This window comes from Corvus brachyrhynchos, unplaced genomic scaffold, assembly GCF_000691975.1.
Source record: "Corvus brachyrhynchos isolate BGI_N302 unplaced genomic scaffold, ASM69197v1 scaffold255, whole genome shotgun sequence".
NCBI classification, from domain to species: Eukaryota; Metazoa; Chordata; class Aves; order Passeriformes; family Corvidae; genus Corvus; species Corvus brachyrhynchos.
This window is the reverse complement of record NW_008238358.1, coordinates 7205991-7231376: the sequence shown is the minus strand read 5'-3', so window position 1 is coordinate 7231376 and position 25386 is coordinate 7205991. Positions and strand designations below refer to the sequence as shown.

The 25386-nt window shown below is 36.8% G+C and overlaps 1 protein-coding gene across 6 annotated transcripts in view; it reads left to right on the top strand.

Annotated features, from left to right (window-relative positions):
- The window catches only part of UBR3 (ubiquitin protein ligase E3 component n-recognin 3 (putative)), a 95776-nt gene that overhangs the window by 67674 nt on the left and 2716 nt on the right, over positions 1–25386 (top strand). For 4 of the 6 annotated variants that reach the window (XM_017735619.1, XM_008634774.2, XM_017735618.1 and 1 more), the window contains 8 exons: positions 3971–4076; positions 10985–11085; positions 17757–17881; positions 20515–20622; positions 21154–21264; positions 22079–22255; positions 23847–24056; positions 24892–25031. In XM_017735619.1, coding sequence (XP_017591108.1) covers positions 3971–4076; positions 10985–11085; positions 17757–17881; positions 20515–20622; positions 21154–21264; positions 22079–22255; positions 23847–24056; positions 24892–25031 — 1078 coding nt within the window. Of the gene's footprint in view, positions 1–3970; positions 4077–10984; positions 11086–17756; positions 17882–20514; positions 20624–21153; positions 21265–22078; positions 22256–23846; positions 24057–24891; positions 25032–25386 lie in introns of those variants that run through there. The other 2 variants (XR_001862386.1, XM_017735620.1) reach the window with 2 other exon arrangements.

The following is a 25386-nucleotide window of genomic DNA, read 5'->3' as shown; positions in this document are numbered from 1 at the left end:
GAATTAATAACAGAAAACATAATTTGATTTGAACTCTGGTAATTTGAGTGTTTACAGTCAAGAGACCAGAAAAAAAAACAAGTAGAAAAAAAGGCAGCAAAACTTACATAGAAATTTGGGATCACTTTGGCAAAGAGCAAACCAAGAGTATGAGTGGGACCAAAACTTACATCTGCATGCAACTTCCTGAATCACTCATTTTTGTCAATTGAGCACAGCATTTTTAGAATTTCTACTATTCATCTATCAATTCGCTATCTTTTCATGTCTTGAATTTAGTCTTCTTTTGTGCTGTGCATATCACACTAAACCTGAAAAGGGCTGTGAAATTGCCTTTGTAGGCTCCTGCTTTTTGGACTGTGACATAGCAGAATATTTTTAAGAGCTTTGTCAACATCTGTAAAATGAGTGTACTTTAATATTAAAAACAGTAAGGAATGCAGCTGCAGGTGCTGGTGCAGTGTGGATATATAGATAAAATACCCATTATCTTTGAGGTTTGTGAGAGGAGCAATATTATAATGCTTCCTCTTAGAGCTTCAGTCCCAGGGCAAAGGCAGTGTCTAACTACTGAGCTGCTCTTTTGAAAGTACAGATTCCAGCTGAGTTTATTGCTCCCCTCTCACAATAGGTTAAGTCCAAGAAGTAGAGTTAATATAGGAAGAGTTGAAAACAATCTATCAAGAACAGCAGTGAAAATAACAAAGTAACAATAGAGTTAGTTTCATCATTTTTAGAAATGGATTTAGGAACACTAACATGACTGAAAGCTAATTCTAACTGCTAATCTAGATGATTCTATGAAGTGTTATTTAAGCTTTACATTATTCTATGAAAATACAGACATATGTTGAGAGAGTTGTGACGACGAGTGCATCAATGTAGATAATGAGTCTGTGAACATGTTTTAAAACAGTAGTAACCTTGCTCACTCAAATGTCTAAACTTTGGAATCCTGCCAAACCCCTGATGACTTGCAGCAAGACATTATATTGTGCATCCAAATTGTGTGATTTTTATATTTATTCAAATTGTCTGGATGCAGCCTGTCTGAAATATTACAAAGTTATTAGAAGAGGAGGATCATATTCAAATTTTTTCCAGTTTTATTGCTGCTGGGCTTTCTAAAATTAATGTTCTTTCTACAAAATTTGGTTAAGAATGATCTTTGGTGAGTCTGAGCTACAAGCAGGTCCTGCCTTTCCCCCTTACAGGGTGGACTCTCCTGGAGGGAATCGGCTGTTAGATGGACTGTGAGGGACAGAGGGTTTTGGGATACCTGGTGAGCTAATGGCCTTCCTTCCCACTCTTCACAAGTCTGGGCAAGATTGATGTTTGTGGGCCATTGTCATGGTAATGTTTTGCTGCTTCTTTTTTACAAACAATAATTACGTGTATTTTAAAGGTTCCAAGTAGGGTAAAAGAAAATGGGAAGACAGTCTGTCTTTTTATGCTTGTGTTTTGGAATTATGCATTCCACAAACACACAGGAAAAGCCCTTGGTATTCCTTTGGCCCGAGGCAGGTTTCTGCCAGTCCCTCAGGCATAAGGACGTGGTGCAGCACCAAGCTCTTGGTGCACAAACAAGTTGCCAGTTCTTGCTTTCCACTGCTCTGCTGTTTTCCTTGGCTTTCTCCAGTACTTCATAGTAAGTGGTAAATAAAGCCATTGGAGTGACTGTGGTGTGAAACAGAAATAAAGCTGGCTGTGTGCCTCTAGCTCCGGGCGCGGCGGGGCCGGGGTGCCCGCGTGCTCTTACCTGGGGCCAGGCTCTGCCTCTGGGCGGTGAACGGGCTTCCCTGCAGAGCAGCCGCACGGCCTTCATCGCAGACAAAATCTGCTGTCTTACACGGCAGCTGAACTGCATTTTCCTGGGCAGATTGAGTCCCTGTCAGAAGGTGCTTCGATTCCATAAATGTTACACACGTGGAGATTACAAATAAATTGCAATTAATTTTGTATTAGTAAAAGCTCGGGAGAATAGCTGTTAAAGGAACAGGGGATGAATCAATTACTCTGAACAATTTTCAATTTATTATTTAATTTTGCATAGTTGCCCATTTCTGTTTAAAGCAAGGAGCAGTTGGGGGGAAAAAACAGCATTCATTTTAGCGAACAGGCAGGAGGGACGGAACGGATATTTTCATGGGTTTCATTCCAATAAAACCATGCTTGAGGGGGTTTTTTATTATTTTGATGAAATATAAGTACATTTTCAGAATTTTGAACTTTATCAGCAAAGCAGTGTTTTGCTAGGAATCTGTTGCCAGGAGAAAAGATGACTTATTTTGTCCTCATTGACTGTTTTTATTCAGAAAGCAGGTGGCAGCTATCAATTCCGATGCCATCTACAGCTCCAATTATTTTACAAACCCCAGGAGCTAATTACAGCCCTCAGGCTCTGGCAGTCAGCCGATTTCGTCATGCAGCTCTTTTGGCCCTTGCGTACCTCTGAATAATTGTCTATTTATGGAAAATAAATTAATAGCTGCTATTTCTACTTGAAAAAGAGGACCTGTGAGTGTGTAGGTTGAGCAAGTGGGTCGTAAAGAGAGGGAGATAGATTTAGAGAGAAAGATGCAAAGGGATCAGTACAAGGGGTGGAGGGGAAAGATGATGTCAGGATGCTACAGGGAAAAGTTAAATGAAGAAAAGTTAAAATGAAAGGGAGTAAGGAAGCAGGGTCCTAGAAAACTGAACAGGAGAAAAGCATGACACCAAATAGCAAGATATAGTGTGACAGGAAGAAAGAAGCAAGCAAAATTGTGGGAAATGATGCTTTAATTATTTTATTAGGTATAAATCTATGAAGATAAAAAAAGATTCATTGAAAAAAAGGTGAAGTCTGAATCCCTAGTAGTCCATTATCTAGTTGAAGATATTCCTGTGCATTGCGGGGTGCTTGGGCTAGATGACCTTTAAAGTTAGTCCTTCCAACTCAAACTATTCTGTGCTTTTTATTGCATGTACATCTCTGAAAATGCTGTCAACCTAAATGGTGCTTGCTTTCTTGGGTCGCTTAATGGGATGAAGGGATAGATGATGTCTTCATTTGTGTTGATCATATGATTCATAGATAAATAAAAATGTTCATTTTAATATAAAATACTGCAGTAAATCTCCAAGGGTAATTATGCGTTCTCTGTTTGAAAAATTCTGCAAGTGTTTTGCAAATGATGTTTTTGATACAGTGGAAGTACAGAGGGTTTTGAAGTGATGGGTATCAGCAAACTCTGCCTGCAGGTTGTACAGACAAATTTCTGACATTATAAAGACTGTTGCTACTTTAGTGTCATTGATGTATAGTCAGAAGTGTGTTGGCTTGAGGATTGTTTTTGTCCAAAAGTTACTTGCAAAATAACCATATGAAGGCAGAAGGAATAATAAACCTTTTAAAGCTGAAAAGCTGAAGTGATCCTGCCATGGGCCAGAATTGGTAGCAATTTTAAGTTAAATTTCAAATATGTTGTGCACAGAACTTAACTGTGAGAGAGAGGAATAAAAGCTAAAAGTGTATCAGTTAAAAGTATATCAGTCCTTGTTAAGAAGAATTGTTTAGGAAATCACCACTTCCGGCATAAACTGGAGAGGCAAGTGAAGTGAGCATGGAACCTTAGCAGCATAACGGCATATGAAACAGGATTTTTTTAAAAAACACCTGTAATTAAGTACGTGGAGCACCAAACCAACTGAGATCTGGTCAAAGCTTTCCAAACAGCCTTTCTTGGAAACATTTTTCTGTATACATGCATACGTGCACTGCCTCCTATTGAAATCTTATTTCTCTTCAAATCCTTTTTTTGAAAGTAAATAAATACTTAATAAAAATGTGCTTGTTAGGGGTACCAGCTTATTTGGAATGACATAACAGACTTCTCAGAATCTTGTAAAATACGTGATGGCAATTTAATGTGAAATAGTTCATATCACTGGATATAATATTCAGCAATCTGTCTTCTTCACCTTTCAGATCAGCTGTTTCACGTGTTGGCCATGCACATGCGCCTCTACAGTATAGACTCCGCATACAATCCCTGGAGAAAACTAACCCAGCCGTCGCAGGATAAAAATTCAGAGCAAGTATTTTAATTTACCCGATATCAGTTTTACCTTGTGAAAGAAACATCCTTACAGAGGGACTTCGGGTAACTGTCTGTCTTAATTTAAATTCTCTGTGAGATATGCTGATGGACTTAACATCTAAAAATTGTATGTATGAACTTGTGAAACTTATGTTTTCCACTTTCTTTTACATAAAAATCTGATAAATACCAGTTTTGAGCTAAAGTTTAAATACACCTCTTGCTGGCTTAAGCACATGCAAATTGAATAGTACTTGGTAAGTGGATAGGGCACTGCTGTTCCTGCTGTGGATGCTCAACAAAATTTACATTGAGATAAGTTGATAAATACTTTATTGGAAGTTGAGTAATGATTAATAGCTGTGAATAGGCCTAATATATGTGAGAAATAATTATATTTTAAGCTAAAAATTTTCATCAAGCTTATTTTTTTAAGCAAGTTACTTACCTGAGTTTGCTTCTAAAACATTAGCCTTACATACACAGTTGTACAAGGACTGACAATATAATAAATTGAACCATGTACTTCGTTCCACAAGGATTCATCTCCTTACTTAAGACCCATCACTTTTCAGATTCTACCTTGATGACAAGAAAGGTTTCTTGCCTAAAACCAGATTATTTTTCCTCATAAGAGGAAAACAGTAGATTTTTTTTCTCTTAGCGCTTAAGCATCTTCTTCATTCTAAGCTCTACACTTTGTAGCTTGCAATTACATCAAAAGACTGTCCTTTTAGTGCCTATCCAGCTCTGTGTTTGTCAGTGTTTCTAGGAGCCTGAGGTAGAAAGCATCATTCAATTTCAAAAACTGATCTAGAATAGTGATGCCACAATGCTAACTGCAAATGAGGGAAAACTATTAAAACAATTGTTCTCATTTCTAGTTTAAGATTTTATTGTTTGTCCTCTTGGAACCAGGCTGCTTTTGGCAATGAACATGAGATTATTGGAGTAATTAAACTATATTAACAGATTAGTTTAGAAACCATTAGCAGAACAAAGCATCAAGCATTTTATAACCAGAAAACCTATGCTGTTCAGCATGCATTCAAACTGCTTTGGGGGTCTCTTTTCATGTGGTTCTGATTGAGATCTGACCTAGACTAAGCAGTGGGACAAGGTTAATAAATTTGGTGTATGGTTGGCTGAGTTTATATGAGGCAAAATTAAGATCATTTGACCAGAATGGCTGTGGGACAGATCATGCACTTCTTGTTTTGGCTTTTGAAGAGCTTGCTGGCTTTGGAAGCAGCTGTTAGCAGAGGGGTCTTCCAGACCTGATGGAATTCACCATGCATTGGTCATGTCAAGGCTCAAGTGCAGCAAGTTAGATTTCATTAGGCAATATTTTGAATCACTTAGAAATGAATGGTGCTGTAGGACTGTTAATGCCTTGCTTTGCAGAAAGGGTTGCATGCTGAGAATGCATTTTAGCAGTTCTCGTGTTTTCTGGACTGGTTTTCAATATTTCTTTGTAGACTTGATGATATTGTTTTGGCACAGAGTCCTAAATGGTTTGTAGGAAGCTACAACTGAGATAGCATCCATTTTGCCATGAAATAATTTACTGTTGAGATGCCCAGATGCTTTCGAGCTGGAGTATTTTTGCTCACTCCTTGGAATGTTTTTCCTATACCTTAGTCTGCAGTCACCAGGAGGCTACAAGAGGGGGCAATTTGAGGACATGTTTTTCATGTATAAATTACAGCATAAAATGAGTATCTGTAATTATATTGCAGAAATTTGAAGTGGTAGTTTCACTTGAAAATGGCATTCATAGGATTGGTGGGTATGATCTGATTGCACACTTCTTAGAGTCACACAGCCTTTTGAGAAATACAGAATAGCAAATTTTTTCAGGTACAGGGAGGAGTGCTCAGAGCCATTAGAAGGTGACACACTGCTGAAAACTGAAGAAGCTTAAGAGGATGGTGGAGAAATAATCACTGCAGATTTTAGATGTGAACGGCATTCTGCCACTTTGAAGTTAAGCAAGTCATCTAATCAGCAGCCTGACCTGCACATGAGACTTCAAGCAAAGACTTGTAGAGAAAAAAATGTCAGTGAGAGGAAAAGATCTATATTGTCTGACTGTATTACTGTGATTCCAAACAATTTAACTTTAGGGAAGTCACAGAAGCAAAATAACTTCAAACCAATATGCCATCTTTTTCTATTTAATCTTCACTTTAAATTATTATTTGAGTTGAAAGCAGTTTTCCAGAGAAGCTAGTTTAATTTAAAAGGATGATTTTGAAAATGGAAAGAAAAAAATCCCCCACACATGGAAAAATCTGTGGAATGCAAGTGCCATTACATTATCTTCTCACCCTCATTTAATTATAGCTATTTTCTTTAAATATACATAAATATTTACAAGTAAAACTACCCAGATGTAGAACCCACAATTTTATCTTCGTTTTCTACAATTCAGCTGTCATTCTTCATAAATAATGCCTTAGATTTACTATGTCTGGGAGCACTGATCAAAATAATTTGTAAAGAGTCTCACACAATTGCTTCACTATACTTCCCAAAACCACTGGTTTTGTCGTGTCTTCTACAATTGTATTTAGTTCTCCTTGTAGCTGAAAATGGCAACTGAAAGGAAAGATAGGAAGAAGCTCATGCAGCTGCAGCAAGGTAAAGTAGAAATAAGGAAATCCTGAGCAAGAAGATACCCTATCAGAAAGGGTTTAAATAATGTGAGCTGTTTGGAAGATGAGGGGGAAAAAGAAAAAACTTAAGTTTGATGAACTGTGAATGGTTTAGTGGATTATTTCTCCTGTGCAGTTTATGTTGCAAAATTCAATGTATGCTTGGTCCCACAGGCTGTACTTAAGCAAATTCATCTAGGGACAGCTCTGGTTTCAATGGTGATCAAATAAACAATTATTGTGGTGCAAAGGGGGAATAAAAGCTTCTGGCAGGGGGCAGGCAAGGAGCAGCTGGAGGCAATAATTACTGAACCCAGATGTGAATTTAATGGACTAGTCCAAATAGCCACAGAAACAACAAACATGAAATGAAAGGATATACATTTTTTAAAAATTTAAATCTCTATGAAGGCTGAAATTTTTGTGTCTGTTTTGACAGACAGAATAAGTCAGCGAAGAATGAATTGGTAAAACATTAAGGATCTTTGCAGTAGAAGCACTCAGGGGAGGAACTGCATGATAAACTGAAATGCTGGGTTATTTTTACTACCATGTTTTGCTGATGTTTCATTCTAAGCTAGATCGCTTCAGAGATTGTTTATAGTGTCATACTGGGGCAACAAACTGCAACTCAGGGATAGGATTGAGCAACTGTGCATAGGTTGTGACTCTTAAGTCACATCTGCATCACAGAAACTGTTGTGAAATGGGGAAAAAACACACAGTTTTTATGAAGATACTCTGAGACAGAGAGAGTAGGATGGTGAGATAGTGGGGTTTAGTTAAGGTTTATGCAAGAGGTTGGTCTATACATACACGTGGTGCAACTTACGTGATCTATTCCGTACAACAAAATCCTGCCTGAAACAGATGTCTCTCGGGATATATGGTATAGTACATAGGTTTTGACAGTAGTGGCAGCTTTGGGAGTATTTGCTCATGGCTGTTTCTTCCTTTCCCTGCACTACAGCTCACCATCTTCTTTGGCTGTGCTGATGTAACTTGGGCAGGCTGCATGAGCAAAGTCAAGCAATGAATCCATGTTTTAAAAAGGTTAAATTGAATGGGTTTGGGAATGGGTGACAAGGGACCACTGGGGGCACTGTGGTAGAGGAGAATGGGAGATGCCCAATGTTAGTACTGTCAGTGCATGTATAATGAGCAACTGACCTGCTGTAAAATCTGCTGTGACACAGTGAAGAGCAAATACGAAATTGTGATTATGTCCTAAAGTCCAGCCAGAAAAAATAGTAGAATTCTGCTTTCTTTCAGTGAACATGAAGCTGTGTATTAGTTTGACCTTTCTGACGTCTGGGATTTGTGGGCTTTACTTCTTATCCTCCAAATTCTGAAGAAAATAAAAGTTTGCCTTAGTAGATGAAGCCTTTGTTCAGGTGTACCTATATCCCTGTGTCCCAAATTTTCTGTGTCTGACAGTTTAAAGAGGTGTGAGGCTCAAAATTTACTTTACTTATTGAATTTCTACCTTTATAATTAGTTGGAGTTAGCATCAAGCAAAAACTTCTAAGTGTCTCTGGTTGAGAGAAGAGGGAATGGGGAGCATAAATACAAGGAACCACCATAAGCAAAATGCCGCTTATTTCAGAATACAATGCATGACATCTCTCAGGAGGAGGATGCAGAATACAGAGGCAGAGTTTTTCAGCTGTCAGGTGACAGGCAGCCCCAGTGCAGCACAGAGAAAGGTGCAGCCCAGTTACCTTGGGCTGGAGGAGAGGTCAGTTCCATAGAGAAAGCTGAGCTTAGCATTTTTCATTTTAGGACGTGTTCGTATTGCACTGTGTAGTTTATTTTCAACACCACCTCCCTTTTAAAAATTGATACAGCATACAACTGTTACACATTTGAATTATTTTGTGTTACCTTGGTCCCATTTGCAGTTGTACTTTCTTTTTTTTATTAAGTGCTTCTGTGGCACAAGTTTTTGTAGTCAGATTTAGCAAGCTTTCGTGTATGCATTGGGGATTAACAGAATGGACAATTTCCATAAAACACATCTCTGAACACATTTTGTAAATTCAGTTTCATTGTCATAATGAAGAAGTTGCTGAGGCTCTTAACAAATGACAAAGCAGTTTTTAAGTGCTTCATGTGCTGCAGCACTTGATGTAAGCAAAAGCAGCTTATCTAAACCCCTGACATTTAATGTAGCTTTGCTTCTCAATTCTTAAGAACTGAATAAATTAGAAAAGTAATTCAGTTGGTCCTGCATGTGCAAATGAGTTCATTTATGTGTGATGTTGCCTGTCAATCATCATATATATATAAATATCATATATTTAGTCGTTTTGACAGAACTGGTATTTGACCTAATTGTTACATGACTATTAAACAACATTGATACCTCTGTCGGAGGTGTTCAGCTAAATCTGACCAGAGGGAGTAAGTTTTTTTTAATGTTATTCCAAATGAAATTTTTCCCAAATTTATATATAAATTAAGAATTAAAGATGAGAAGTAATTTAAGGGTTGTCCATGGTTTTAAAGTCATTACACAATGAGAGTTATTTTAAAATTCAGTGTCATCGATTATAAAGTAGAACTACCTGTAGGTAAAAGTAGAATTTGAGACGTAGTGAAATGAGTATCTTCATGGCCTGTATAATTTTGAAAATGAAGCTTGGTAGTGTGATAAAAATTATTGCTGCCTTTGTCTTCTTTAGAATTTAATATACTGATTTTTAGAATATTTGGGTTTTGTTTAGGAGGCTCACATATATAAATACATGTATTTATATTTATTTTTATATATATTACAGTTCTTTCAAACAATAATTTTATTAGATGATTGATTATATCAAAAGGGTTATAGATGGTGTTTATTCTGTAGCTGTCTGGGTTCATTAATTCAAAAGGACCAGTTAGACCATGTTTTCTCTCACTTCATTTTAGAAGACCGATCTCCATGTGACCATAAGTGTTCTTTTAATCCTCCTTTTGTATGACTGCTTCTGTGTGTTAAAATTCATGTCACAGATGACTTCTGGCAGTGCCTTCTGTAGAGAGATGCCTGAGTTTTCAGGAAATCAGTAGCTATGTAGTCTCCTTCCAAAAGCAAGATCATGTTTATTGGCCTCAGAGATGATAAACTGGTTGAATCCCCAAAGCTGTTAGAGGACACTAAAGATCCTGTGCCTGCATTCACATCCCATCACGTGGGCAACCTCTTCCTATACACGGTCTGCAAGGGCTCAGTTTGTTCCTTTGCAACACAGGTGTCCATTCATAGAGAACTCTGTTTTGCATGGGAGATTCAGGGTCAGTGACACCAGGACTTCACAGTGTGGCTCCTGCAGCACAGATCAGCAGCACCACCACTGCTTGCCAAGGGTAGTAAGAACCCACACAGCTCTTTGCATCTGCATGTGTTGCAGAAGGGGAAGACTGACAGGGGAGGGTGTGTGTTGCATTTTAGCTCAGGCTCCTGCCTGAGATCTCCATCACGCTCCATATCAGTTAAAAGAGGGAAGAATGATTTTTCACCATTTGATTTTTTTGCTATTTGACTCAACTGTTGAACCTGAAGAATACTGTTGGTTGGAATTTTGTTGAATATTGCTACACAAAGCTAGAAACAACCTCCTATCTGCAAGCATTTTCTGCTTTTAAGTACAGGACTACAAGATGATGTTATGTCAGTAAATCTGGATAGTTGAAAAGTTTGCTGTATCTTTGTGCTCGTTTGCTGTCCTTCTAGACATCCAGGGGGTTAATAAAGACTGTGTGTAAGATTGCATAATCCCACCTGTCATGGCTGCTTGAGCCTTCATTTCTTTACATGAAGGAAAGTAGTAGCTTTTCTAAGGTCTCTGTTTTCCAATGGGAGCATTCCCTGTAACATTAAATGTAATTTGAGGATTTGTTACTGTTACAGTGTGGATATATGTATACTTGTGAAATGCATGCTTTGGAAACCAGTTCAGTCATTTGAATATTCCTTGACTCTCTACATAAATACAGTGAGTTCAGGCAGTTTTGAATGTATTAAAACACTACAACAGAATCAGGTACCCAAATGGTAATTTCCTCATGAATTATTACATGAGTAACATTAAATATTTTAATTGAGATCAGTTTTAAAATTGAGATCAATTAGCAAATTCTCAGGTAGTAGGCTTCTGTAAGCTTGATGTCAAATGTAATCCTATTTAAAATAAATACAAAATAAAATATGGAAATGAGTTTATATTATCAGAAGTGATTTTCTTTTGGTTTTATTTTCAGGCTGGTAAGTGAAGAACTGCCAGAAGTTCCTGTGCTTTACAGAGATGTCTCATCCCTTTTGCTTATCCAGATTTTAACCATGCCGCAGCCATTGCACAGAGGTATGTTACAAGAATACATATATTTAAGTGATTATGTAGATGAGGCTGCTTTCATGATGATTCACAGGAAGGTCAATCATAGCTGATCTACTGTGTATTCTAAAATAATGTTTCTGCCTTATCTACAAAAGGTGGCATTGAACAGAAATTTTTGTTCTGAGTTGACAGGTTTATCTGTGTTCCCTGTCTTTTTACCTTATCAGTCAGCTATTCATTAAAGATACAAGAGCTGAGCAGAAACTCTTTAAGTATTTCTACTGAAAGAGAAGTGTCCTTTGTTTGACCTTCATCTTTTGCTTAGAGGGACAGTTCAATACTGCAAGTTGAACTGAGTGCCTAAGGGTGAAAAATTTGTAAGATTGTAATTTAATTTGAATTTCAGAGTTTAAGTTGCAGCAATCTTATGTAAGAGTTCATCTATGAAGATAATAATTGCTGTAATGCAGCAACTTCAATAGAGACAGCATGTAGTATAATTATGAATAAATATTAAAGAGATATTTAAAAATGAAATCTTTCATTACTAAAATCAAAACTGTCTTAAAACCTAAATTTCTTTTTCTTTGTAAAAGAAACAGCTGAACCTGGTTCATCTTGCTAATAGATAATGTGTGTTCCAGAATAGGGGTTCAGACCCTCTGGTCTCTGGCTTGATTATTTATAAATGTACCTTTATTTGAAAACGAGGACAAACAAAGCAAGTATCACTTTACTATTTCACTGACAATGAACAGAATCTCTCCCATGGGATCTGTGTGGCAGTTTTGATATCTGCTGAGTTTTGGTAGTTTTTGAAAAGGTAAATTCAGGAACTGCTCTGTTCTTGATGCATACACCTTAGTAAAAACTGTCTTCCCTTAAGAGGTGTTCAGTCCTTACAACTGAATGTTCAAATTCAGCTGAAGTGATGCTCTGTGTATCCATTAACATTGTGGGTTTGTTTTTTCAATTCAATATAATTAAAATAATAGAATCACTTAGGTAGGAAAAGACTTTTAAGATCATCAAGCCCAATTGTTAAGTACATGCTTATGGATTAAGTATATATAAAAGATTATTAGAATAGGAAAATATTAAAAGAATAAAATATTTTTGCATAGGAAGGTTATTGTCAAAAATGTACTTTCTTTTTTTTTTAAACTACAGTTTAACATGAATTAACTCTGCTGGAAGGACTCAATCAAACCAGTATAAAATCAGTAAATAAAAGTTTAATGAGACTAACATCTGAAATTCAGGGAAGGAAGTGTTGAAGCCAGAGTACAAACCAGTGATGTCTTTGTAGTCAATATCCAATCATTGAATACCACGATTTAAGAAAGTATATTTTATCCTAGAAAAGACAACATTCAATTAATAGTAAGGCATTCTGTGGAGAATTCTGTGAAATGCCTCATATCAGCAGCATGTTTTGTCTTTGCTCTTAGGTTTATTGTATGTTGCAGTTGAAAGGGAAATGGCAAGTGGCAGAAAGAAAATAAATGTAACCACTTCAAATCTATGAAGCATTAAATGGGAAATAAATTGCCATTTATCTTCCTAATTTTTGTTTCATCAAAATGGCAGAATGAAAAGAAAGTCTTTCATAATTCTTTGTTTGGAGGTGTAGAATGGTGTTCACAAAAATAAGTCATAACAAGTTTGTTTAGAACTTTTACAATGGGTGTGTAGGTCACAGAGTTAAATTCAATATTACTAATTCTTTGTAGAGGGCTGAGGTATAACTAAGGTAAAATGGCTTGTGAAGTATCTCATGGTAAGCACAAGATCAGTGATAGGGGTGAACAAAATCTCTGACCCTACAGCTTCCTGAATTGTCTGTGCTGCTTTGCCATTGTCATGGGGTGCAGGAGCTGTGGACTTGGATGCACAGTGGGATACATGCAGGAGGTTGATGCCTATGTGTGTTGACAGATATTTCCAGTATATTCCTTTAACAGTAGACTTAAGTAAGTTGCATTGTGTCCTTCATCAAATATGACATCTTTTCAACTTCGTACTTAAAATCCTTTTTGTTTACATGTTTTTTTTTAAAATAGAGTGCTCTGTAAGGAGGACTCAAAATCTCATCTCTTGCCCTTCAAATGGGAATTGTATTAACTTCCCTATTAACTGTTAATTTTGAATTCAGACTGGGAATTGCATTAACTACCCTATTAACTGTTGGATGGGTGTTGGTATCTTTTTCAATCTGACATCGATTAAAGCAATAAAAATGTCATTACTGTTCAGCCTCTTCATTCAGAGGAGAAAATTGATCTGAGCCTATCAGAAAGAAAGAAGACTGCTACAGAAAAAACCTTGTGGTGGAGGTCAGAGCATTTACAAGCATTAACCAATTTACAGAGAAGGGAATGAGGCTGAAAAGTGTACCTCTGTGTAGTGTAGCAAGCAAAATAAACATTGCATTTAAAATACTAAAACCATTTGTGAAACTTTTTTCTTTTGAGTTTCAAACTAGGACAGAGCATTTATAGACTTCAAATGTTCAGCATTTTGTTTGAAATGTTTGAAACTGTACAGGGCTAAATACATAAAAATCCACATAGGAGGTTCTGGTTCAATTCTGTGGCAGTTGTTGTGCAGAGGATGGAGTGTTCATGGTGTTGTGAATAGGGACTCCATACAAAACAAAGATTTTGCTTCCAGCTCCTTTCTTGCAGAAATAGCAAATGATGGTGTATGTACAGAAATTGAGAGAGTGGCTTGGTGGTTATCAAAACTAAAATCTGTCTTTGTAAATTGAATTCAGTACCCCCCCCCTCCCCCCATCCTTTCTGCAACACAGTTTTTGGATATTGGAGTAATTTAATTGAAATGGACATTCTTCCTTGTTACCATCAATTGTAAAAAGTTTTATTTTCCCAACACCTGACTTGGGAACCTGGTGTACAGATTTCTACAAGTACAAAGTGTAGCTTTTAGTGATTTCAGTTTCTGCATTGCACTGCATGTGAAAAATAGCATACTGATACAGAGTATTTAAAAACCAGGGTCTGTGTGAACGGGAGTGAGCCTGAGGCTAGGAGGTGCATAGAAGTGGTGGTCAGTGGGCCAGCAGTGGCCTGGCGCTGCGCGTGGTGCCACATACCGGGAGGGCCGAGCAGCGCTTGCCAGGAGGCTCTTGTTACACGGCCTGGCGCTGCTGTGACATGGTCTGCAGGGCTGCTGGGAGACAGCTGCCATTTAGGAGTGCTGGGTGTGTTCCAACTTGAAAGCTCCTTTTGGGAGTTGAGACCATACTCTATGGACTCTGGGAAAGGGTTTCTTCCGTGGTGTGTAAAACCTAAATTCAGCACCTTTTCCTGTAATACTGGGTAGACTCAGTTGCTGAAGAGTCTGACCTGGATGTTCTGACAGATTCTTTTTCTATAAAGTTTTAATGACGTGCAACAGAAGTACAGCAGCTTTCAGACGAACACTAACACTTCTCTTTAATGATTGGATAAGGATCTTGACTAAATATAGTATGGATGTAAACTGCTTGAATAGTATTCAGTTTCAATGTGGAAGTTCAAATATTTATCTGTATCCTGGAACTTTAATATACCTTTCATGGATTATCTGAAGTTCAGTGCTCTCTCCTGTTGTTCTGAAGTTGTTTTTTCAAAGAAGGGTTCAAGCTTTAGATCAAGAAGAATATTTTTCAAAGGTTATTTATACAAAGATCTCCTTCTAAATTTAGTAAAAAAGGCCCGATGTCCTTAATTTTGCATCTGGTTCTCTTTGTGGATTCCTTCTGTCATCATTGCATGCCAGGGTATATCATCTAACTTGATACTGAAATTAAAAGATGTGTATTGTTGGTAATATGCTCATTTATCTGCACATTTTTTGCACTAATGTTAAAATTAGAGTTGTAGAAGTGTTCCCTATTTAAATTTAATTTTTAAGGGTGTTGGTTGATGCATATAATGGGATGAGATGCTTTGAAATTACTTGATTCCAAAAAGTTTTAAAAATAGGAACATAAGAGCATTTCTCAAAGTTATTCAAAAATAAGTACAGAAGTTCTGGATTAGCCTGTTTTGATTAGATTGGCCTAGCCATAGTAATAATACTTTCAGACTGTCAGACTATCAGATTAGGGACAGGAGTCCTAAATGCATTTTAGTGCAGAACTTTGCTCAGTGGTTTACTTCTCATATGGCCATACTTGCAAGCTATAGAATTATTAAATTGAAAAGATGATGTAGCAAAAGCACAGCCTGCCCCAGGGGGCAGCAGGAAAGCAGCACAGAGCCCCCACATGCATGCTGTGGAAAGTCAAAATTGCTCTTCCAGTAGACAAGAATGTAATAGCTCTAGCATTACAGATACCTACAGCTGTCAAATATTTGGCATTTTAAGAGATAACGTAGCAATGAAATGATAATTGATGCAGTGACTGATGTTTTCAGTATGTCTCCCATGGGATGTTTCTATGACTATAAAAAGGCTTGGTGCTCATTACGCAGCATGCTGACTCTGAGCTGCTTCTGAGGTATTTTCCTAAGGGAAAAAAAAAAGATAAAGTTTGTGCAGAATTCAGAACTTCTTAAGGGTGACCCAGATGTGGGAGTGTGCAGTTTTTGTCCAATTCTGGATTCTCCAAAAATGTAATTCATAGTCATTTGTGAGTCACATACATGTAAGTAAATACAAGAACATTCATTTAGTTGTAAAAACATAATATGGACTTACTTCTGGTGAATTGAACAATTAGTATTAAGGGGGGGGAATGGGGACAAGGAGTAACTGTATTTAGCAAAACCCAGAATTTTTAAAATGTGACAAAGACACCCAGTGTTGAGCACTGCAATTCCCTGAGCAGAACTACAAGATGGAGCAGGCTGTGGCAGGTTGGTTCCTGTTGCCCAGCAGTCTGCCTTTGCGGCTCTACATGCAGTGGATTTCCTTCGTGCTTTCACAGTGTGAAATTGATTTGCATTGCTTGTATCTGCTGTTGAGGGGTTAGAGCTCAGTACCTGAGTTCAGTTATAGCTACGATTAGAAACTGTAACTCAGGCCAAAGAAGCAATTTTTACAGTTCTCTGAGTGTGTGTGGTTTCATCTTGTAGATTTCAGTCCCAGAAAATTTCCTGAAAGCTTGCCTGCTGTTATTCCTCAGGAGTAGGATTGCTAAGAAAATGGAGGTTTCAGCAGAGATAAAAAATACGGCCTCGAGATCTAGAGGGATCTGGTGAATTCTCCTCCTGGGAAGATGTGAGGAGGAAGTGTGATTATAATGCTGCCTGCTCTAGAATGGGGGGCATGAAATATAGGACCATTCATTGTCATGTTTAACACAAGTTCGATAGGAAGATAATACAGAAAAGTCTATTTTTAATTATGTAATAACAAATGATCTTTTAGATGCTTAAATTGTACTTATAGCTTACACTCACATAAGCTTATACCCCGAGACATTAACAGATTTCAAAATCCATGTCTGCATTGATTTGCAAACACTTGTTACATAAACAAACAATTGTTATTTCACAAATTTAATTATGTACTCAAGTCTTAACTGTGTGTGTTTTAAAATCCAGTAGTGGGTTTTGATAATAGATGCAGGAAAGGAGAAGCAAGGTATTTCATTTTCTTGGCCTCCTCATTTTCACATATGAAGCTTGTTTAAATCCTTTGGGAAGAAAAAATGAATTTAACCCAGTTTTTGTGAGGTGCTTATGAGAATAAAATTGTTTTGCTTGACTTCAAAGCCTGAGAGGACTTCCTAAACCCCTCATTTTTGTCTACATTTTTTAGGTATATATTAGTTATGTTTATGCTTAAGGAGTGGTGTGAGTGATGATAGAAACTTCTTTGATCTGCCTAGATTTAAAAACAAACTAGATAATTTGGAACTGGAAATAGGACCTAAAGTAGAAAGATAAAAAAGGACTGTTTGAATATCTTCATTTCAGAGAATAATTATTTTTTCTGTTTCCATTTTAGGAAGTCTTCTTTTGCTTCTGTTGCTAGCTTCCCCAAAAAGATTTCAGAACCTTTCTCCTGCAGCCAAGCGTAGGAAATAATAGTCCTTTAAATATTAAAAAAGAAAATTGTAAAGATCTTTGAAAATATAGTAAATGCCAGTCTGCCTTTTGTTTTCCTTCTGTATGCACATGAGGTCCAGTAAATAGGTACTCACTCAAGAGTGTTTTGCAGCAAGTCTTCTGTGGCTGGATCCATATCTGGAAGTGAAGGGCTAGAAACTGAAGTATGCTAAATGTCCTTGTAGTGATTTTTTTTGGAATTTAATTCTTCCAGTATTTGTATCAATGTCACTTACCCCCGACTGGAGCCAGAAGAGGTAGGGTATGCATTTGCTTACATGTACAGTAATCACTAGCTTAACTTGGTGTAACCCTTGGGCAAAATACAATTTTGTATTATCACCAAGTCACTAGGATGAAGTCACTGCTAATCAGGATTAAGATGAACATAAGGAGCAGTGGAAAATTTCTTTCCCTGTACTTGTTCTGTTCAATATGGCTTCCATATGTTCTGTTCACTAAGTCATTTCTGAAAGCCAGTAAATATAGTTATACATTGTTTTGAGGGGTTGTTCTTTTTGTACAGCACTGGCTTTTCATTTCAGAATCATCATTTCCGTAACTAGAGACTCTGTAATCATTATATTTGCTAAAAATACCAAGTGTTTAAAAATTACTTTCCTTGTTTTACAGAACACTTCACCTGCATTATAAAAGTGCTGTTCACTTTATTATATACTCAAGCCTTGGCAGCACTTTCTGTTAAATGCAGTGTTGAAGATAGGATGGCATGGAAAGAATCAGGAGCTCTCAAAAAGGTTGGTTAGTTTATTAAAACATTTATGAAATTATGCTTAAGTATTTCTGGTAGGAATGTAGATACTTCTGTTTTGCATGTAATAATTTGCTTCTGCTTCACAGAAATCCAGTATTTTGTTTCTGTGTGTATAATTTCTGCATGGTTTGGTACATGATGAGACTTAAAAGTTTCACAATTAATAACTAGTTCCAAAACTGAGTTTCAAATTTGAGTCTGTATCTTTATAGTTTCAGTCTCTACTTTGTTGCAGTGGTTGTAATCAGTAAATGCAGCTTTCCTTCCGGTGAAATTGAAGCCTTCCTAGATAAAGCATGGGCATTGATCTGATGCATTTCTTTACAGGAAAAGCAGGCAACCTTGTCGGAGAAAAAACTCTCTTGACTTTTCCAACTTGCTTGTGCTATTTGTGGCTAGCTATATAAATTTCTCTCACTATGTGGTCTAGAGTGCTCATGTGATGAAGAGACAGAGAAGGAAATTTATCACTATTGTTTCCTTGCCTTTTGGTAGTATTTACAAGTAAAGTGACCATGCATCTTTCTGTTTCAGTTCAGCTGATTGAATGCCAGTTGCCACCAAAGACAAAGTTCCCTGCACTCGCACCAGCATTCTTTTAATCCTTCAGTTAACTTTCTACTCCACAGATTGATTTTCCCAGAAGGTCAGAAGAATGCCAATGTCAGACCGAAGGAAAGGATAGAAGTGTTGGGACCAGGAGAAAATAGGGGTATTACCCCTCTAGACAGCAGCTGGGCCTTAGATGTAAAATGAAATGCACACTGAGAAGCATGACCTGCGTTTTCACATGTAACTTAAATTTGTCATCCTGGTCAATCAGAATTCCAAGGTCTTAAGGACAAATTATCTGCTGGCCTGCTACTATGAGAAATTTTTTTTTTTTTTGCACTGGAATCACTGGACAGTACTTAATTTTGTTAGCTCCCTATCCACCCCTTCTTTCAATACATTGTAATTTTCTTAGAAATACAAAGACATTTGCTTGAGGTTGTTGTTAGTGATAACTTTTTTTTCATCGTTTACTTAAGTGATTCTCAAGTGATACAGTATTTTTCACTTTAAAGCACTGAGGACTGGCCAGTGGTAATCACACAGCTCCCTGTTCCACTCTCCCAGCCCTTTGGCTGTCCTTCTCTTCTTGAGCCTATCCCTTGTCCTCATGCATGTCATGGGGGAAGCTGGTTTTTAATTTAGAAATCCAAGTTCTTTCTTTAAAGTTTCCTTAAGCCACAGTGGTTAAAAACATATGGTTCACGTTGGCTTTTTCTTCTCTGCTGGTAAGATTGACATTTTAATCCTGGGATGACTACACAGATCACACCTCACTTTTGTCTGTGGATAATGCCAAATGAATCTATTTCAGTTTGGTATTCCAGACATTAAACATCGGCTGAAGACTCTGCTGTATATTTATGCCAAATGATCAAGCAACATGAAGAGTTTAATTTCTCAGCAGGGTGAGGTGGATATTGTATTTTTGGAATCCCAGTTCACTCTCATTATCTTTGCAAGGTGTGTTATGGTGTCATAGGAAGCACACTGTAAATGCCTGTGGAGTAAACTTCCAGGAATAACATAGAAAGAAGATTTGTCTTAACTGCTGATTTAAGTGTGTGTTGCCTTCTGGTTCTTTGACTATGAGCATAAACAGCAAGTGTGCTATCCCAATATGAAAGGTGAAGACCCCATCTAAAATGGAGAATGAAAGTTGATGTCAAAATGCACAAAAGAAACCAACTGATGAATTACATACATCATATGTATGTAAATATGTACTGAAGTATTTGGTGTCTTTAAAGAATCACAGTAATGTTCCACTCTGTTGTTGTTTGTTGTGTTGATAATGTACTAACAGAACTCAAAATTCATATCCAGTCATGTTTTTCCTGGGCAGAATTTATTCTGACTTAGAAGAAAATATTTATGAGAATACTGCTTTCTATTTCTTAAGGCTTTCTATAAAATTGTTGCCTTTAAATGTAATTGCTATGGCAAAATAAAAGTGCCAAAACTAAGTGGCTAATTATTCTTTACACTAAATATATTTTCCATCTGTAGTAGACACTGTTCATTCCAAACACAATTTTGTACTTTCTGATAGATTCATCTTCATTTCAAATACATAGCAAGTGTTTTGTCATTCATCCGCGTTGGTACATTTTAGAAAATTACTTAAAAAAAAAAAACAAAACGTGTATTAGAATTCAAATTCTGTAAAAACAAGATGTATCCATAAAGTGATTCTTTCTAGTTTTAAAGTAAGCATTTACATACTCACAGAGAAAACATGTGAAATGCAAACATTATAAAAGTGTTGTTGTAAAACACTCAGTTCAGTGCATATGTAATTCAAGTAGCAATTTCCTGCCTGCCGTACAAGAAGATGGGGTAGGGGACCCCTGCAGTGGCAATTCACATTTCACTCTTGAGCTAAATGCACTCCCTTTCTGTAAAATTATATATTTGGGGGGTTTTTTAGCATTGTGTATCTTTGTAGGTCAATATTCATGTGTTTATCAAAAGGAAATATATTTAATTGCTGTTGCTATTACAGAAGCATTTTCTCCTTTTCATGACCAGTGCTTTTTGGATTTCTTTTCTTCTCATTTGCAGGATACATCCAGTGGAGAAAAATCTTGGGAAGTATTGCTGGGTCATGTGATTAGTGAACTGTCTAAGGGGAAGATATATGAAGAAGGAGAGACTGAAGAATTAGCAGTGGTATTGGCAAATTTCTGGAGAATTTATCCAGCATGTCCCCTTGAAGTTTTTTTGCCTCATTGTTATAATGATTTTTCTGTGATCTTGCTAAAGACTTGCAGTACAATTCTTTATTTTCTAGATCAAAGCATATCCCTTGGGGACAGTTTGCCTGTGCAAATCTTTCTTGTAATAATAGCAGATGTGGTCAGTGCTGTGTTGAGAAAGTTATTGAAAAATACTTATTATAATTATGGGGTTTAACCATATATATGGGTTTTAATCATATATATTGGTTTTAATCATATGTGTGAAAGACCTTTCAGAAACTTGGAAAAGTGAATATTTAAGTAGAAAACCCATTTGCCAAGGGGGAAAGAAAACCTACAGAGGTATTTCAGATTATTTATGAAATGCTGGCCTTTGGAATGGATGTTTGATGCAATCGTTTATATAATATGCTTTAAAAAATACTTGGTTCATCTTGGAGTTTCCATACCTAGGGGATAACATACCTGGGACAGAATTTAGTAATTGCTTCCTCCCATCTAGGTAAATCCAGATTCTGTAGAGTGCTATCTGCAGCAGTTCTGCCTGCCTTTCCTCAGGATCACAAGCCTTCTTCAACACCATCTTTTTGGAGGGGATTTGCCTAGTTGTCAGGTACAGAATGAGAAGGGCACACTCAAATGTTTCCACATAAAAGCTAGAGATCAAAACTTAGAACTTTAAGGTGTCTTTTTCACTGTATATATTTTCTATTCTAAGATGCTTTTTAAAATCATATTTTATAGCACTACAGTTTTCAAAAAAATGGTATTCTTAAACTTCAGCAAATTCATGCTTATTTAATTAGGTCATAGGTGCTTGTCTTGTAAAATACCAACATACTTTTAAAACTTGTCCAGCATTTGCAGAGACGGTATAATTCCACACAGAATGGAATTCAGTACTAATTTTCTTAGTGCCTCTTAATACTTCATTCTCAGAGACATTGCATCAGCAGACAATTGTGTTTAAGTTCCATGACTAATTTAAGTAGACTTTACTGCGAGTCAGCTCCCTCTTTTGCTTGCCTCAACATCATCTCCTTTGTAAAACAGCTATTAGCTAGTTTCGGGTGCTAAACAGAAAAAAAATTATTGTGGAGTTTGGGGCTTTCTTGTTTTGTTTGTGTTTTTTGGATTTGTGGTTTTGTGGGGGGTTTGTGTTTTGTTTGTGGGGTTTGGTTTGGTTTGAGGTTTTTAATTTGTTCGGTTGATGGTTCTGGGGGTTTTTTTCTGGCTTTTTGTTTTGTTTCAAGAGTCCAGTTTGAAGTGATCTGGAAAAATTGAACCTTCCTGTGTCTCTACGCATGACTATTAGCATCTTAGTACTAGAATAGCTTTTTTTTGAAGTAGGTACCTTTCTAATAAACTATTTAAAAATTAAGAGTCTAGGTATTAATCTAAACCTCTCTGATTCCATGCCTAAAAAGGAAGATGAAGAATTCAGTGTTCTTGCAAGCTGCCTGGGTCTGTTACCATCTTTTCAGTCAGCTCATCAGTTCACCAGTGCCTCTTGTCTTGACTGGCCCATGCCAGCATTTGACATGATATCACAGTGGTGCTCAGAACTGGCTTCATTTGCAGATAGACATCCAGATCAAGTAAAGGTATGTAGCAAAATTATTTTTTCCAAAATAGTCATGATATGGAAGCAGCTATTTATTGCGTGATTCATTATGCACATATGCTGTTGTTTTGGATCTGAGAATATAACTTGTAAGTGACAGAGAAATTGTAATTGGAAATATTAGTTCGTGGATGTGGGTTGAATTGTCTAAAAACAGGAATAAGAAGACCTCTGTGGTTTTTATGATTGCTGGAGACAGCATGTAGAAACACTATCCTTAGATGATTCTAAGAGTGCCCATATCTTCTGCACCTGTAGCCAGTAAAGGGCAGGTAATAGAAACTTCAAGAAAATATGTATCAGAACTTTTTCTTGCCTATTTTACATTACTGATATTTTTGAGCATCTTCAGTTGCAGTACTGAAAAAGATGAAAAGGATAAAAGCTGTTTAATAGTTACTGATAAAAGATGATACATTTTCTCTGAAGGTTAAAGAAATAATACCAAGACCTGAGTTAGGGCAACTGAAATAATCAGTTGTGAAATGGAAATGTTTCAACATGAGTGCATTGTTTTTATGACAAAGCTGCATCTCAACAATTCAAGTCACCCTCCCCTAAATCTGTGGTGTCAGGAGAAGGCCAGATGCATTCCTCACTGCACCATGATGTTCCTGTGAAAATTTGAATACTCAGATTAATCTCAAAATACAGTTGCTGCTAATCTGATAGACATTATAGATTGCAGTGAAACTGATAGCATTCTTCCCATGATTGGAAAGTAACCAGGTACGAATGGTTTCTTTTTCTTTCTTTCTTCGCAATTTAGGTTTCAAGGTCATGCACTCCTAAAAAAAAATTTGAACCTTGCAAAGAAGATCCTATCTGACCACTATGCCCGTCAATTATAAACACAGAAAAAAATTACTACATTGAAGGAAAACATATTACTGTTTAAACCCCCCCCCACAACAACCAACCAACCAAAAAAACTCCAACATAAAATTGGACAGTGTTTTTAAGAGCAGATGTGTAGAGTTAGGCTTTTCAAAGCAATGTTTAATGTCTTACCAAAAATTGTGAGTTCTGGTAACTTCTTAATGGCTTGTGTTCAATAGAGTTTTGAAAAACAGGCAGATGTCTTCAAATATCATTTACAGAGCCTAACTTCAGAACTAGTTCTGTTTTTGAAAGTTTGAGTCTAAATTTTAGCTGGGAGGCAGCTTTCATAGTTGATGCCAGGGTTTGGGAATAGCACACTGATATTGCCAAGCAAACTTAGTGCAGGGAGTGAGAGTCTTTCCTGGAGATCACTCTTAATCCTCTTGTTCTAGCTGTGAAGGTTTTTGCACTTAAAATATGTCACATTTAGAAAACGTCCTTGGGAAAAGGCTAGTGCCCATTTTGTACCTGTTACAAAGGATGAAATACGACTGCAGTTGGGGGAGGGTGATCAGCCAGGAGCAGGTGACTACTAGGAGGTGACATTTGACTTCTAAATTCGTGAAATGCAAAAGAAATGAGAGATTTTTAAACTGCATGTTTCTTATAATTGGTATTCTCTTTTTTTAGAAAATACAAATGCTTAAACAAATGCACAGAACTGATATATATTCTTACCTTATTTGCAGGCTTTGCTTATCCAGGAACCTAAGTGGGACTTGCCACGCCTCCTTCAGTTGCCTGAGAATTACAATACCATTTTTCAGTATTATCACAGAAAAACTTGTTCTGTTTGTACCAAGGTTCCTAAAGATCCTGCTGTTTGCTTAGTTTGTGGTACTTTTGTATGCTTGAAAGGACTATGCTGTAAACAACAGAGTTACTGTGAATGTGTACTGGTAAGAGAGAGTTAATTAAAATTCTGTAATTGATTCTCACACTCATTAATAGTTGTTAACTCCATTGCTCAGTTTTGATGATTTTCTTTTCAAAAGGTGTTTATATAATCATAGAACAGTTTGGGTTGGAAGGCACCCTGAAGGCTCATCTAGTCTAACCCGCTGTGATAAACTTTAGTGCTTATTTCTGAGGGATAGACCTAGACTGGATTCTGAGGACAATTTACTTGCATAGCAACCTATTTCACCTTTTCGTAAAAGTCTTAATTGCTAAAATGAATGGATAAATATAGATAGTGCTATTCATAGAGAAGAATGACATACTGAACAAAGCAAGAATTACTAAAAAAACATTCTTACTAGATTTGTAGAGCTGTAGACTAGATGTGTGAGCATGGATAGAGAAAGCAAATGTTTAACAATACAGACTATTGTAAAAGAGGTATTACTAAATTTTTCTGAATATTTTCTCCTTTTCTTGCCATCTATGGAAAATATTTGGTAATCCTATACGATTTGCTGTACAGCAAAAAATTCAAAATAGCATACAGAATATTTTTGCTTATTTTTTGTTACTCAGTTTTTACATAACAAATATCCTCCCTTTCTGAGTAGGGAAACACAGGTGTTGTTATGGCAGCACAAGACACTGAATTCTAGTTTGGATTGAGGATTTTGGGCCAGGCTGTTATTTGGCAAACTGTTTCTTAGTAAATAATGTGTGCATGTTATTTGAAGCAAAACAAAGTACTATTTTTTAAATTTCTTCTGTTACAAAGTTGACAGACATTAACAATCTTTGCACTCTTGCCTTTATACACCCATAACATTACAGCATTCTCAAAACTGTGGAGCTGGGACAGGAATATTCCTTTTGATTAACGCATCTGTAATCATCATCATACGAGGCCATCGTTTCTGCCTTTGGGGTTCTGTTTATCTCGATGCACACGGTGAAGAAGACAGAGATCTTAGGTAATGTTTTCATTACAAGTGTGTTTCATAGTTGGTGCCTCTGTGTAGATCAGCTTTGTCTTGTGACATGCAATAACAGATAATAATAGATCTCTACCTTTCTTGTGTGGAAAAATGGAAAATCCTCATTTATTGCAACTTGGACTGACTTTTATTCTCTTGGGTTTTTGAGAGTTTTTTGGCCCAAAGGTGGTGTAATCATGATCATTGAGTTTCACCAGGCACCCAGCTGACAGATTCCTATGTTGCCATTCTCAAGACAGTTAATTCTGAGTATTGTTTTAGGAAACACTTATCTCCCAGTGTTGTTGTTTGGCCTTTAATTGGACAATGCAGTTGGATTCAAGTGTAGGGA